The sequence below is a fragment of the Chiloscyllium plagiosum genome, unplaced genomic scaffold, assembly GCF_037043375.1.
Source record: "Chiloscyllium plagiosum isolate Xiang-an unplaced genomic scaffold, Cpla_swu_hap1 HiC_scaffold_33, whole genome shotgun sequence".
Taxonomy (NCBI): Eukaryota; Metazoa; Chordata; class Chondrichthyes; order Orectolobiformes; family Hemiscylliidae; genus Chiloscyllium; species Chiloscyllium plagiosum.
The window spans coordinates 12,407,327-12,424,174 of record NW_028270171.1 but is presented as its reverse complement, the minus strand read 5'-3'; the positions used below and the strand labels follow the sequence as shown (position 1 = coordinate 12,424,174).

At 44.7% G+C, this 16,848-nt stretch overlaps 2 protein-coding genes across 5 annotated transcripts in view; one reads left to right on the top strand and one right to left on the bottom strand.

Moving 5' to 3' along the window:
• LOC122542212 (ras-related and estrogen-regulated growth inhibitor-like) overlaps positions 1 to 14,038 on the top strand; it is a 25,328-nt gene extending 11,290 nt beyond the window's left edge. For 2 of the 3 annotated variants that reach the window (XM_087978284.1, XM_043679708.2), the window contains 3 exons: positions 5,126 to 5,182; positions 9,773 to 9,846; positions 11,115 to 14,038. In XM_087978284.1, the coding sequence (XP_087834410.1) occupies positions 5,126 to 5,182; positions 9,773 to 9,846; positions 11,115 to 11,594 (611 nt within the window). In that variant the 3' untranslated portion in view covers positions 11,595 to 14,038. Of the gene's footprint in view, positions 1 to 3,324; positions 3,455 to 5,125; positions 5,183 to 9,772; positions 9,847 to 11,114 lie in introns of those variants that run through there. The other variant, XM_087978285.1, reaches the window with a different exon arrangement.
• Positions 13,777 to 16,848, bottom strand: part of LOC122542211 (transportin-3-like) — a 64,717-nt gene continuing 61,645 nt past the window's right edge. For both annotated transcript variants that reach the window (XM_087978283.1, XM_043679706.2), the window contains one exon: positions 13,777 to 16,848. The gene's annotated coding sequence lies outside the window, so the exon portion shown is untranslated.

Below are 16,848 nucleotides of genomic sequence, written 5' to 3'. Positions count from 1 at the left end.
AGTTCATGTTCCATTGAATCATATGGTACAGAAGAGACTCTTCAACCCATCGAGTCTTCACTGCCAAAAGTACACTGTGGCCTACTCCTCAAATGCTCATCCAAGTGCTTTTTAAAGTTTGTGAGGTTTCCCACCTTAACGACTCTCCCAGGCAGTGTGTTCCAGACCCCCAGCACCCAGCAAGACTTGATCAACAGGGCCAGCGGGCTGCAGAGTGGCAGATGGAGTTTAATTTAGATAAATGTGAGGTGTTGGTAAGACAAACAAAGGCAGGACTTACACAGTTAATGGTAGATCCTGGAGAATGTTGACTAATAGAGAGATTTAGGGGTGAGGTGCATAGTTTCTCGAAAGTGTATTTGCAGTTAGACAGGGTGGTGAAGACAACATTTGACACGTTTGCCTTCATTGCTCAGAGCACTGAGTATAGGAGTTGGGACGTCATGTTGCAGTTGTATGGGGTGTTGGTGAGGCCACGCTTGGAGTGCTGTGTACAGTTCTGGTCACCCTGCTATAGGAAGGATATTATTAAATTGGAAAGGGAGCACAAAAGATTTCCAAGAATGTTACCACAGCTGAAGGGTTTGCGTTATAAGAGAGATTGGGACTTTTTTCATTAGAGGTTTATATAATCGTGAAGGGCATAGATAAGGTGAGTAGCAAAGCTCCTTTCCCCAGAGTAGGTGACTTCAAAACTAGGGATCATAATTTTTAGGCGAGAGGGGAAAGATTAAAAGGGACCTGAGGGGCAACTTTTTTAACAGAGGGTGGTTTGCATGTGGAATGAACTGTCAGAGGAAATGATAGATGCAAGTACAGATACAACATTGGTAGAGATTAGATTAGATTCCCTACAGTATGGAAACAGGCCCTTTGGCCCAACAAGTCCACACTGACCCTCCGAAGAGTAACCCACCCAGACCCATTACCCTACCCCATATTTACCCCTGACTAATGCACCTAACACTATGGGCAATCTAGCATGGCCAATTCACCTAACCTGCACATCTTTGGACTGTGGGAGGAAACCGGAGCACCTGGAGGAAACCCACGCAGACACAGGGAGAATGTGCAAACTCCACAGAGACAGTCACTCAAGTTTGGAATTGAACCCAAGACCACATTTGGACAGGTACGTGAATAGGAAGAATTTAGAGGGATATGGGCTAAACACAGGCAAATGGAACTGGTTTAGTTTGGGAAACCTGGTCAGCATGGACGAGTTGGGTCGAAGGGTCTGTTTCCATGTTGCGTGACTCTGCCAAGATGTGTCATAACATGGTCAAACAGATTGATTAAAAAATAATTGATTGAAATCACTTCTGATCAGAGCTCATTTGCTTCCTGACAATTTAAACTTTTTTGTTATCTCTTGCCCAGTTCATCTTTCTGTCCTTCACGAAACATTGTGGAGTGGTTAGTTATTAAAGTCTGCAGTTAGCTTCCTGTTGCAGGTAGCCAAACACCAAAACTCCTTCCAAGCTCCTGAGCCTATCTAAACCTCGTTCATCCGGTGGGTCTGACTGTGGGAATGATGGTAATCCTATTCTGAGGTTTTATTTTAGATTACCGACAGTGTGGAAACGGGCCCTTCGGCCCAACCAGTCCACACTAACCCTCCGAAGAGTAACCCACCCAGACCCATTCCCTTAACTAATGCGCCTAACACTACAGGCAATTTAGCATGGCCAATTCATCTAACCTGCACATCTTTGGACTGTGGGAGGAAACCGGAGCACCCGGAGGAAACCCTCGCAGACACGGGGAGAATGTACAAACTCCACACCAGCAGTTGCCCAAGGCAGGAATTGAATCCGGGTCCCTGGTGCTGTGAGGCAGCAGTGCTAACCACTGAGCCACCATCTTTTTCTTCTTCCCCATCTCAGATTTTTAAAAAAGTGATTAATTTCTCAGCCACATTAGGGAGATTTAAACATGGATGATGACAGGATAGTGTAGGGGGACGAGCTGAGAATAGTTCACAGTTCGGTGCAACATCGAGGGCCGAAGGGCCTGTTCTGTACTGTATTGTTCTATGTTCAATGTCCTTGTTCTCAGCTTGAAGTATAAGTGCAGGAAAATTGAGGATGCCGATTGGCTTCAAAGTTTCTGATTACACTTTTTATTCAACATAGTGGATAAATAATAACCTTTTATTATTTATGATGGGAGGTAGGTGGCACTAACTGACACCTCAAATACCACCTGGTTCAAACTGTTCGTGAAAATATTTGCATTTATATAGTATCTTTAACACAGCAAAAACATCGCAAAAATCAGATCAAACTTAACATCAAACTTCATTTTACTGACCTTCTGGACTATTAACTATGAGAACTGAGTGCACAAATCTCACCATAACAATTTAAAGATATGAATTCAAATTAAAAATCTGGTAGCAGTAAAAAGTAATGCTAACATTGATGTAAAATTCCAAACAGTTCACTAATGCCTTTCAGGGAAGGAATTCCTTACTCCAGTCTAGCATTTTATATGACCTCAGACCCACACACCAACATGACTGACCCCAACTGGTTTTTAAAGTTGACAAGTGAATTATTCAGAGCAACCAGGAATGGGCAATAAATGTTGGGTTTTGACAGCGACACCTCTATCCTAACAATTAAATATATTTTTAAAAAATTATCAACTCATTCCATTTGCATTTTTCCAATGACAAAGTAAGAGAAACAATAAGAGAACGTCCTTTAAGAACTCTGTGTCGCTTGTAAAGGATTACACAACACCAGGTTATAGTCCAACAGGTTTATTTGGAAGCACTAGCTTTCGGAGCGCTGCTCCTTCATCAGGTAGCTGTGGTGCAGGATCACAAGACACAGAATTATAGCAAAAGATTAGTGTCGTGCAACTGAAATGATTTTTGAACAAACCTAGATTGCGTGGTGTTGTGTGATTTTTAACATTGTCCCCCCCAATCCAACACCAGCTCCTCCGCATCATGACTTGTAAAAGAGAAAGGCCAGCAAGCCAAGCTTAAAGAAAAATAATCAAGAAAAACCCAGTGACCATTGAGCCTGTGAACGCTAAAGAAGATTTTTAAAAAGAAGAATTCAAAATCATAAAGGGTTACAGGAAAAAACACAGGAAAGTGAGCATGAGGAATGTTGGATCAGCTAAGATCTTACTGATTGGTGAAACAGGCTCCAGGGACTAATGGCCTGTTCCTGTTGCTATTTCTTACGGTCTCATAAACAGTGTCGTTCGGCAATAAACTGTTTCCACTGGGGAAGGATTGAGAAAGAGGGGGGACATATTGAAGTGGATTAGCAAAAGAAGCAATGGAGCCAAGGGAGAAGCCCTTTTCATGCAGTGAATGGTTAGGATCTGTAACACGCTGCACATGAATGTGGTGGACACAGATTCAATCAAGGCATTCAAGAGGGTGTTGGATTGTTGTGTGAAATGGAAGAATGTTCAGGGCTTCGAGGTGAAGGTAGGGGAATTGTCATTGGAGAACTGGTGCAGACAGGATGGATTGAATAGTCTCTTCCTGCGCTGTGATCATTTTGTGATTTTGCGGCTTGCTGTCAAATCACCCTGACCAACTAGTATCAAAACACAAGACCAAACAGTGCAAATCCATCTTAAAATCACAGCTAAAATGCATTGACTTAACCATTAATATCGATTGGGTGGGGATGCTGGGGATTCAGAAGTATTTGTTGTATGTCCATCTTGCAGTTTTTCTAACGTTCAGTTCAAGATTGAACAGGACAGGATTCTTGTTTTCAGAAAAAAGACGAGTGTGGCCTCATATGGATCTAAACTATAACAGATCCCAGCAGAAGTTGTCGGGGTTGGAGGATTTGAGCTATAGGGAGAGGCTGAATAGGCTGGGGTTGTTTTCCCTGGAGTGTCGGAGGCTGAGGGTTGACCTTATAGAGGTTTATAAAATCATGAGGGGCATGGATAGGATAAATAGACAAAGTCTTTTCCCTGAAGTGGAATAGTCCAGAACTAGAGGGCATAGGTTTTGAGTGAGATGGGAAAGATATAAAAGGGACCTAAGGGGCAACTTTTTCACGCAGAGGGTGGTGTGTGTATGGAATGAGCTGCCAGAGGAAGTGGTGGAGGCTGGTACAATTACAACATTTAAAAGGCACCTGGATGGGTATATGAACAGGAAGAGTTTAGAGGGATATGGGCCAAGTGCTGGCAAATGGGACTATATTAATTTAGGATATCTGGTCGGCACGGATGACTCGGACCAAAGGGTCTGTTTCCGTGCTGTACGTCTCTATGACTGTAAGAAATGTTTCCACATAAACGAGTGGGAAGAATAGGTGTGTAATGGGGCTATACATTTAACAGAGATGCTCATAAACCCAAATAAGAATTCAGAAAAAAAACAATCTTTACCTGTCTGAGACTTGCTGCTACAGGGAAAAGCTGAGATAAATGTTGAAGGGGAAGCTTGATGAAGAGAGAAAGGAATAGGAGGGCATTGGAAACAGCTCAGAGAAGGCTCACTGCCTGGAATGGATGCGATTATGAGAAAAGATTGAGCTACATGGGCCTGCACTCAGTTTCGAAAAATTGCAACGTACGATTCTGAGGGGAGTTGACAGGAGTAAATGCTGGTAGTTGTTTCCTCTCGAGTAAGAATCTCGAATTTGGGGCCACAGTACAAAACTAAGAGTCTCACATTTAAGACAGAGATAAAAAGACCTACTTTTCTTTCAGACATTGGGGAATTCTCTCTCACTCATAGAAAACACTGGAGACTAATCATTGAATACATTCAGGGTTGATTTGGATAGATTTTTGATAGACAAGGGAGTTGAGGGTTAGGGCCACAGCTAGGAAAGTGGGGCTAAGACCATGATCAAATAAGCCACGACAGCGTAGTAAGCTGGAGGGGCTGAATGGTTGACTCCAATTCCTATTTCTTATGATCACACGATGTAAATTGTTGATCAGATTGGATGAAGAGGGATGGGAGGAGACCAGCATGGAACTTTTGGGGTGAGCGGCCTGTCTCAGTGCTGGAAGCTGACAGAGCATCCACTGACTATTGATGTTTAAACAATGTTGAAGTACAGATCAGGACCAGTTGGCAGAGTTTTCCACTTCACATCTAACTCTCACACCTTTGCTTTTCCAGCAATCACCGTACGGTTCATAACTAAAAGATTCATCGGAGAGTATGATCCCACTTTGGGTGAGTATGAGCAGAGTGGCTCCTGAAAGGGATCCCTCCAAGTGAGTGGGGTGTGTGCACGCTACTGTATGTTTGCTGAAAGGGTATTTACAACATTACAGTTAAAAATGTTGTGAAACTTGAAAGGGTTCAGAAAAGATTTACAAGGATGTTGCCAGGGTTGGAGGATTTGAGTTACAGGGAGAGGCTGAACAGGCTGGGGCTGTTTTCCCTGGAGCATCGGAGGCTGAGGGGTGACCTTTCAGAGGTTTACAAAATCATGAGGGGCATGGATAGGGTAAATAGGCAAAGTCTTTTCCCTAGGGTCGGGGAGTCCAGAACTAGAGAGAAAAGGTTTACGGTGAGAGGGGAAAGATATAAAAGAGACCTAAGGGGCAACGTTTTCACACAGAGGGTGGTATGTGTATGGAATGAGTTGGCAGAGGAAGTGGTGGAGGCTGGTACAATTACAACATTTAAGAGGCATTTGGATGGGTATATGAATAGGAAGGGTTTGGAGGGATATAGGCCGGGTGCTGGCAGATGGAACTAGATTGGGTTGGGATATCTGGTCAGCATGGACGGGTTGGACCGAAGGGTCTGTTTCCATGCTGTACATCTCTATGACTCTATGCTGCTCTGTGTATTTGTTGGGATTTGTAGTTAATATAAATACCTAGCCGAATTGGACATTCTATCGCATTCTGCCAACAGCCCAAATGATCTCGCTGATATGCGGCATGTGTGTGTGTGTGTGTCCATCACTGCAGAACAAACCGATAACAGCCGGAATGTCTCACACCCATACACAGCTTGTTCCAGCATGTGAGAAACAAGAGATTGGAGTTGTCAATGTCTCACCCACATGCTGAAATCTGAAGCTTCACGGGCAGGAGTGAAATTCAGCACTGCAGTCAGGAGATGCCTCCAAACAATAGAGCTCTCAGCAGGGACTCTAAAGCATATAAAATGGTACAACACATGCTGTATTTCTACCTCAGTACTCACCACTTGAGTAAGCTTTCTGCATCACAATAACTTGCAGTTATCAAGCACCTGTACACCCCAAGGTCCAGGAGTATGTGCTGAGGGATGTACTAAATCTTGGGGCAGCTGCTGCCAAGGTGCAGTGGGGAAAGACCACTGTCTGAGGTCTTCTGCCAAACTTAAATGGGGTCCATTCAGTTATTGGACCCCAACCCCTACCCAGTGTCTCAAATGCATGTATATATACAAGTAAGAAATGCCTTTAGTTTGTTTGTTGGAGTCAGATTCTTTCTTTGTTTTTTCATAGAATCCCTACAGTGTGGAAACATGCCCTTCAGCCCAGCAAGTCCACACCGACCCTCCGAACAGTATCCCACCTAGGCCCACTCCCCTACCCTATTACTCTACATTTACCCCTGACTAATCCACCTAACCTATACATCCCTGAACACTATAGACAATTTAGCATGGCCAATCCACCAAAAACTGCACTTTTTGGGTTGTGGGAGGAAACTGGAGCACCCGGAGGAAAACATACAAACTCCACACAGGCAGTTGCCCGAAGCTGGAATGAACCTGGAACTGGCACTGTGAGATAGCAATGCTAACCACTGAGCCACCATGCCGCCCCATATACTACTGCACAGACCTGAAGTGCTTTAGTGACCATGTATGTATTTGTAGTTTTTATGAATAAAGTATATGTTTGAAATAAAAAAACACCTTTAATTAAATATGATGGGATCATTTAGTGCAGAGGATAGTGTCCCTGAGGCAGATGTTCCAGCTCAAATCCCACTCCAGGAATTGATGGCTGAAGAGCATGCGATCATAATACGATTGCGTGCTAATCCTTTTCAGGGAGTCAGTGTCACAGAAATGTACAGCACGGGAACAGACCCTTTGGTCCAACCCGTCCACGCCGACCAGATATCCCACCCGCCAGCACTCGGTCCATATCCCTCCAAACCCCTCCTATTCATACTCCCATCCAGATGCCTTTTAAATGTTGCAACTGTACCAGCCTCCACCACTGCCTCGAGCAACCCATTCCACACACGCACCACCCTCTGCATGAAAAAGTAGCCCCTTAAGTCTATTTTATACTTTTTCCCTCTCACCCTAAACCTATGCCTTCTAGTTCCACCCCAGGGAAAAGGCGTTGTCTATTTACCCTTATGATTTTATAAACTTCTATAAGGTCACCCCTCAGCCTTTGGTAAACACCATTGACAGGTAGAAGGACTGGGAAGAGATTCCTGGTCAACCACACAATGCAGAGATTGACAGAGCCTCTACTGTCAATATCTGTAGCTGCAGCCTACATCATGCCTGTAAAACATGCATGGTTCCACCCATGAAACCCAGAGTCCCTCAGTGAACTGTAACACACCACCAGCATGTAATGAAACAGCTTAATATCTCATAACAAGTAGGTTTTAAGGAGTGACTCAGTTTTTACAGGATGGGAAAAGGCCTTTTAGGCTGTCATGTCCACACCATTCATCAAATGTCCATCTATTCAAAACCCATTTTCCAGCACGTGGCTCATTGCCTTCCATGTTGTGGTGTTTCAAGTGGTCATTTAAATAGTTATTAAATGTCTTGAGGGTTCCCACCATTACCACCCTGAGAGCAATATTTCTACATATCTGTAACCCTGTGAATTCACTTATTTTTCCTCACATTCCTTCTAATTCCTTAAAACGCTGCCCCCCCAGTTATTGATCCTACTACGAAGGAAAAAAGGGTCTTGTTCTGTTTACTGTGTGCCCCTCAGAACTTTACACACTTCATTCAGATCCCCCCAAAGCCCCAACCTGCTCTGTTAGAAGGGAAACAGCCTCAGCTCATCTACAACCGAAAACAGAACCTGCTGGAAAAGCTCAGCAGCTTCTATAAAGACAAATCAGAGTTAACGTTTTGGATCTGGTGACCCTTCCTCAGAACTATCTCGTTGCTTTTCACAGCGGAATCACTCCAACCCAAGTAACATTCTAGTAAATCTCTCTTGCACCCTCTCCATCCCAAAATGTGGCAATTAGAACTGCACACATTATATACAGCTCCATCATAATCACCTTGATCTTGTATTCAATGCCTTGACTAATAAGGTACACACCACTGACAGGCAGGAAGAGTGGGAGATTCCTGGTCAGCCACACAATGAAGAGATTCACAGAGCCTTTACCATCACTATCTGTAGACCTGCAGATGATGCCCTTCAGCACATCTACTCCACTTTCCACACACCCCAGATGGCCTCCTTCTTCAAACACTGCAATTGCCCCTCCCACATGGTCGCCGATGCCCTCCTGCACATCTCCTCCACTTCCTGCACCTCCACCCTTGAACCCCACCCCTCCAATCGTAACAAGGACAGTACACCCCCGGTCCTCACCTTCCACCACATCAACCTCCAGATACATCGCATCCTCCTCCGCCATTTTTGCCACCTACAAACAGATCCCACCACCAGGGATATATTTCCCTCTCCACCGCATCTGCATTCCGGAGAGACCATTCCCTCTGTGATTCCCTTGTTAGGTTCATGCCCTCCACCAACCCACCCTTCACTCCTAGCACCTTCCTCTGCCACTGCACCGCAGGAATTGTAAAACCAACGGCCACACCTCCCCCCTTACCTCCATCCAAGGCCCCAAAGGATTCTTCAACGTCCAACATAGATTTACCTGCAGTTCCACACGTCATCTACTGTGTCTTTTGCTCCCGATGTGGTCTCCTCTACATCAGGGAGTCAGGAGGCCATCTTGCAGAACGTTTCACAGAACGTCTCTGGGACACCCGCACCCACCGCCCTGTGGCCGAACACTTTAACTCCACCCCCCAGGGACTTGCAAGTTCTGGGCCTCCTCCACCGCCAAACCCTAACGACCCGACACCTGGAGGAAGAACACCTCATCTTCCGCCTTGGGACCCTCCAACCACACAGAATCAATGTGGATTTCACCAGTTTCCTCATTTCCCCATCTCCCACCTTATTCCAGATCAAAGCTTCCAACTCGGCACTGTCCTCTTGAACTGTCCTACCTGTCCATCCTCCTTCCCACCTATCCACTTCACTCTCCCCTCCGACCTATCAACTTCACCCCTCACGTTCAATAACCTATCGCATTCCCAGCTACCTTACCCCCAGCTCCATCCCCCCTCCCATTTATATCTCAGCCCCCTCGGGCCACAGGCCTCATTCATGATGAAGGGCTTATGCTCGAAACATTGATTCTCCTGCTCCTCGGATGCTGCCTGTGCTTTTCCAACACCACACTCTTCGACTCTTGACTAATAAAGCCAAGTATCCCAAATGATGGGTATATGAATAGGAAGGGTTTGCAGGGATATGGGCTGGGTGCTGGCAGGTGGGACTAGGTTGGGTTGGGATATCTGGTCGGCATGGACGGGTTGGACCGGAGGGTCTGTTTCCATGCTGTACATCTCTATGACTCTGACTTGTAAGACAGAGATTTAGAAGTGAACAGGTTTAAAGAGGAAATATTGGAGCACGGGGTCCAGGCAGCCACAGGTATGATTGCCAATAGTATAGAAATGCAATTGAAGATGTCCAGTAATGTCCAAACTATAACCAACATTTTCGCTCATTCACAGAAACAATATACAGACATGTGTCCTCGGTGGATGGGGAATGTGTGCAGTTTGAAGTTCTCGATACTGCAGGCCAGGTAACGTAATCACGGGGTCATTACGAACAAGGGTGATTACCTCCACAAACTGGAAGTTTCAAAGAGTATTCAAATAAAAGCAAAATACTGCAGCTGCTGGAAATCTAAAACAAAAGCAGAAAGTGTGGGAGAAGCTCAGCAGGTCTGGGGAAAGAGAAACAGAGTTGATGCTTCAAATGCAATGTGACTTCTTCAGAACTGAAAGGGCTGATAAAACGGGAGTTTTTATGCTATTGCCAGAAGCGAAGGAGGAGCGAGTGGAACAGATGGGGAGGAGGCCCAGAGAAAAAGACAAAGGGAGTGTTTGAAATAACTCAATAGACAATAGGTGCAGGAGTAGGCCATTCTGCCCTTCGAGCCTGCACCACCATTCAATATGATCGTGGCTGATCATCCTTAATCAGTATCCTGTTCCTGCCTTATCCCCATAACCCTTGATTCCACAATCCTTGAGAGCTCTATCCAACTCTTTCTTAAATGAATCCAAAGACTGGGCCTCCACTGCCCTCTGGGGCAGAGCATTCCACACAGCCACCACTTTCTGGGTGAAGAAGTTTCTCCTCATCTCTGTCCTAAATGGTCTACCCCATATTTTTAAGCTGTGTCCTCTGGTTCTCCAGAGAGGCCAGTATCCTGTCAGCCTTTATTTCCATGTGGAGAGTCCTTGACATTGATCCACATCTCTCAGAGCCAGCTCTCAGAGTGAACAGAACCTCTGACACTCCTGTTCTTATGTCAGCCAGGATTTCCTGATTGGACCATTTAACAACCCCAATCAGGGAAAACTTGTTCTGAGTTCCACCTGGCTGACCTCATTATTACTGTGGTGTTAATGGCGATAGAGATGTAAAATGGGACTAAAAGACAGATGTAAAAGGGAGGAAAGTGGTGGCTGTGTGGAATGCTCTGCACCAGAGGGCAGTGGAGGCCCAGTCTAGACAGCAACTGAGAGTCAGTTAACCAGACAAAATAAAAATACAGCTTGGGCTGGGGATGCAAGAAAAACAAGGGGTTCACGGCCATTCAATTGGAGCATTCACTGGTGAGCATATGGAGAGGTTGCAGCCAATGAAAGAACTTCTATTTATGAAGCAACTCAGGACTTTCCAAAGTGTTTTGTAGCAAAGTCACTTGTAATGTTGGAAACATATCATAGCAAGCTCCCAGAAACAGTATTAAAATAGTGACCTGATATGATAACCTGCTACTGAATCTCTCACATATTGCACAAGAAAGGGAATAAATAACTTTTCTTCCCTCCACCAAAGGAAGAAGATGCGATGTTAATCGAGGAAAAGATCAAGTGGGCAGAGGGTTTCATCATCGCCTACTCAGTGACAGACCGGTGTAGCTTTGATGAGGTTCTCCGACTGAGGTTCTTGATCAGCCACGTCCACTCCAGCTTGAAGCGGGGTCACAGCGATGCCCCGCCCCCTGTGGTCATCGTCGCCAACAAGAAGGACCTCGAGTACGACCGGATGGTGACCACGGAGGAGGGCGATGGCATCGCCCAGGCACTCAAGTGCCCTTTCTTTGAGATCTCAGCCCGAGACAGCTATGAGGAGACGGTGGGCGTCTTCAATTTACTTTACCGGGAGATGGCAACCAGTGGAGTGCTGTCAACCTTTCGGCGGAAGGTCTCCTCGAAGCTGATGGACAAGATACCCAGGATCCCCTCAAACGCTACCATGAGCTTGTCTACACGGAGTTTCAGCTTGAGTTCGGTGAAGGACTTCTTGACCGATTAAGCTTCTTGCGGAAAGCCTATCCAAAAGACATCTCTGTTTGGCTGACTGGTAACATCCCAAAGCAATCTGCAGCAAATTAAGTACTTTTTTGAAGTGTTTGTATAATATAGGAAACAGTGGCAGGCATCTTTGGCACAGCAAGTTCTCTCAAACTGCGACATGAAACAGATGCTGATGAAGGGCTAAATATGGAATAGAACAGCAGAAAATCTACTCTTCTTCACATTGCAAGGGATCATTTATGGGGCTTCAATTTGAACTGTCATCTTGAAATCGGATTGTTTTGTGGTCAGACTAGATCAACGCAGTTTTTCCTGGTTACCCTCCGCACAGGAACTATAGATACGTTTGAGGCTTGCTGAACACAAGGAGAGACCCAATGAGGTGAATAGCCTCCTGTGTTACAATGGCTAGGACTGAGGGCCATTTATTTGTTTTTAAAAATTGAAAATAAAGCCAACAGGATAACAGGCACCTTTACAAGTCTGTCAAACTGCCTTAACATTCTTGAAGTGGTTAAAACATTTTCCTTTTCACTATCAATGATCTCAGCTGTTCATATGCAGCAAGGTTCCACGGGTGGTTGATACAATTTAAGTAATGCCATTCACTGAATGTGAACGATTTATGTCAAGAGGACAGAGACATAGACTAGAATCAGCCATCATGGTAGGAGTCAACCAGTTGAATTTTGATATCAATCCTGCAGTTATGTCATATTCACGCCAGGAGATTCCACAAAATTAACATACTTTAGTTTCAGTAGAACCAATGAGGAGGAGTAACTAACCTCTACTTTCTCTGTAATGGACAGTTTAGAAAGAGAAGCGGATGAAAGCATGATATGCTTTTGTGGAGGACAGACACCGACATGAGATGGTTTTTACTACGGGGGGCTTACATAGTGCACTGCATCATGCATCGATCGGGAGTGCAGGTTATGTTTTAATTACCAAATGTAATTTATATACATGGACAGAAGGGGGATTTTTAAAAAATGTATTCATAGGATGTGGGCATCTCTGGCTAGGTCAGCATTTATTGCCCATCCGTAATTACCTAGACAGCAACTGAGAGTCAGCCAGATTGCTGTGAGTCTGGAGTCACATGTAGGCCAGACCAGGTAAGGATGGTAGTTTCCTTCCATAACCAGATGGGTCTCCCTCACTCTCCACAACAACAATTGACATTAATTTCATGGCCATCATTAGTCCAACATTAATTCCAAGTTTTTAATTGAATTCGAATTCAACCATCTGCAATGGTGGATTTGAATGGCATCTCAAGATCATTACTCTAGTCTCTGGATTAGTAGTCTAGTGATAATACAATTAGGCCACTGCCTTCCCCTATTAAGAGGGAAAAAAACAGCTCGTGGATAGAAATGGGTATATATTACACAACAAACATAACATGTACGAATTTCTCTCACTGTCAGACTGAGGGTTGCCGTTCCCAGAAACATAGGAATTTAGGAGTAGCTGTAAGCCATTTGGCCAATCAAGCTTACTCTGCTGTTCAGTGTGTTCATGGCTAACTTTCTCTCTCAAGGTCATATTCCCACCTCCCCATACCCGCTCATGCCTTTAAAATCTACCTACCTTGAATATATTCAGTGACTGCAGAGTTACTCATGAAGCTGGGTTGAGACAGAAGGGGGCATAATCCAATTAAGACATTATAATTCATTACTAGCAACGAGGTCTTTTGGTACAGTGGGCGACATTCCTCCTCCTCCTCCTGGACCACAGGTTCTGGGTCTGCAAGTCCCATGCTGGAACCTGTTGGCTGTGAAAGGTGCACACATAACCAGGCCAAGCCAGTTGACTGTCAGCCTGTAAATCCTTCCAATACACCTGATGGTTGGGAGTAAGAGGGGGAAAGAGTCCCCCCATCCTGCAAATGGTAAACCCCAGCAGCAGCACTTTAACCAGAAGTGTGGACTAATCCAATGAAAATCCATGGTCCAACTCTGGGAAATGAGAACGGGAGAAAAGACAGACAAACAACCAACATGGGGAGTGTAGGAAAGGGAAAGAATGAACGGGTACAAGTCATCCATTGCAACTGGGAGAACAGACCTGATTAAGACCTTATGCATTACTTACATCAAAAGAAAATGGGGAGCTCCCCTAAAGGCAATGTGGACAAAATATTTGGGATTAAAGCACAAGCAGCAACATTTTGTTCCAAAGTTTAATATAAAACAAAATTCTTTACACTGGCACACATTAATACCACCACTAAACACGGACAAAATATTTCACATGAATCAGACAGCACAACACGAGTGTTAAATTAACTCACATTTGAAAGGACTGCACTGTACACAGAGGACAAGATATTTGCATTTAACATCTGCTTTTAAACTGCTGCAAAACTGAAAAAATAGAACTTGTTCTGAATTGTTTAAGCCTGTTATTAAAAAAAAACTTTAAAAAACCCATCACTAGTTTGCGTTGCTTTTGTCTCTCCGCCCCCAACACCCTCCCTCCCCCAAAGTCTACTGGGTTCAGCAAATGGCACCCAAGGAATTCAGCTGACCACTGCCCATTGGCAGCCGTCTGCCCAGAGGCGCCAGGAATCAGTAATGGAATAAGGAAATGTCATCGCACCATGACTGGGCACATCAACAGTGACCTCCCGATCTATGTATCTCTTCACCTCACCCCAGAATCAGTGTAGTTTCCATGAGGTTCACCAAACAACCTGGCACACTGCTCAATCTCAGTTAGGAGGAAGATCTCAATCAGCTTCTGGCATTCCCTGCTGCGTGTGAGCAGAAACCCCCTCCCTCCTCTAGTGAAGGTCATCGCAATTCAGTGCTGCTGGTGCTCATGTGGACACAGTTGGCCACTGCTCTTCCTGCTGTGAGCCCAGTCTGGACCTTCTGGTCGTACAACGAAGTTCAGAAGGGCACATTCTGCTCCTGGATTTGTTGACAGTGTCTAAACTAAATTCAGGTCCAGGACCTGCTGCATTCTTTGCCCCAGCGAGTGCCAGCACCAGGGGTACTGTGCAGGCTTCACCAAGGTGGGACTGACGCGGACAATCAGCTGTACAGAGACAGGACAAAATGCAAATCTCAGAAAGAATAAGAGGACTCTCTTTTAAAACAGAGAGGATCATTTTCTCTGAGGGGCAATGTTCCCTCTGAGCCGTTTGGAGGATCCGTGCATGCCGATAGGCGTGTTGACAAACTGACTTCCAGTTCCGGGAGTCACTGGTGTGCACGGAGATCTGTGAAGTGACTGCAAAAAGGAGGGGGAACGTGGTGTAGTGCGTGGAATTCTCTTCCCCACAAGACAGGGGAGGCTGGGATTTTAAATTTATTCAAATCTTTGCTACACAAAGTATGGAGTGCAGACAGGAAAATAACCAGACCAGTTACCACCTTAGAGAATGGTAGAGCAAGTTCAAAGGGTCAAATGTTGCTCCTAAGAAATACAGCAATAAACCTGCATCACAGAACCATAAGAAGATCCTTTCCTAACAATCATCTGAAGGCAATGCTCATTTGTCTTTATCTTACTCACTGTTCACATAAATACTGCTGACTGTCACCATGGCTAATATTTCAGCTGGTGCATCCCACACAAATTTGCCTGAGTTAGCTCTGCCAGAAACTGTCACTCAAGCTTTGAGCTTCATTTAAGAAATACGCTTAAAGGTGCTTGTTTACAATTCAAACAGTGACCACTGCATGTTTGTGACAGGCAGCAACAGAACCTTAAAAGATACAGTTCTTAAATCATTACGTGCCCTCTTAATTCAGGAGAATCATGTTGAGGAATGGAGAAGAGAAGGGTCAGTATGGACAATCTCTAATCTTTTTCGAGGAAACCCCACCAGATTCAGAGATTTGTTTCAGAACGCTGCTTTGACAGTAGGCTTCGACTAAAGTAACAAATATGCACTTGCCCAGTTCTCAAAGGAGTCAGAGCAGCTGCCAGGATTACAGATGTCCAACAAATATCAAATATGATCAATTGCCAGTTAATATTTTAGGGGTTGAAGCTTTAGAGGGGAATAATGACACCACTGGAGATATTCCTAATCCGACAATACAATCCATTAACAAGGCAACACTCCCTCAGCACTGCATTCAGTCTGGATTGTGCATTTTCAAGACCTTGAACCAACCACTTTCTGATTTAAGGTGAGTGGTACTAGCTGAGGCACATGATAATGAAGTTACCTAAACTGGGAAAAGTTAAGTTGTGTGCATGCTTTGGGTCAGTCCTCCTTTAATCAGCCTATACATTTCTGGATAAGCTCTAAGGCCCAGGCTTAATCATCAGATCTTTGCATCCCCTAGAGAACTCATTTGATGTCAGCACAAGAGATTCAAAATGGTGCATTTTCAAGTCAGAGAAACTGTTTTTTCACTTTCTGACAATGGCAATGCAAGTTGACAGTATTCACCTTTCAAATACACAGTCCACAATGAACACTACCATCCTTATCAGTCAATATTACAATACAATCACCTTATATTAACTCAATATACTCTGGTACTTCCTTGAATGACTATTGTGCAAGTTATACAGAATAACCCCGTTTGACCTTGTCATATGCAGCAAAAGCCAACACAGCATTAAGCCACCTCCATCTTGGATGGTGCCCATTTCTGATGCCAGTACTGAAACAAGGTGCAACTGTAACACACAATTCTATTTGATGAATTCATCTTGATTGAGACAACTAGAACACCATCCTTTGTTTCTGAAGTCATGATAGTTTTTTGATCAGATTTCCTACAGTGTGGAAACAGGCCCTTCGGCCCAACCAGCCCACACCGACCCTCTTAACAGTAACCCACCCAGACCCATTTGCCTCTGACTAATGCACCTAATACTACGGGCAATTTAGCATGGCCAATTCACCTGACCTGCACATCTTTGGACTGTGGGATGAAACCGGAGGAAACCCACACAGACATGGGGAGAATGTGCAAACTCCACACAGACAGTCGCCCGAAGCTGGAATCGAACCTGGGACCCTGGTGCTGTAAGGCAACAGTGCTAACCACTGAGCCACCGTACCGCCCCAATTACATGAGTATAATCTTAACAAAATACCCCTTTAAATAGCTGGATAAGATTTGTCCCGTTTCCCCACCCACCCGCAACCAGCTGGATAACCCCTTGTGGAATTCAGTTGTTGTTGCTTTCTCTCCAGTTTAATGAGTTCTGACTAATTTATTCCTCACTTTTAATGGTGGCGCTGGGTCCAGAGGAAGGACTTTGTACAA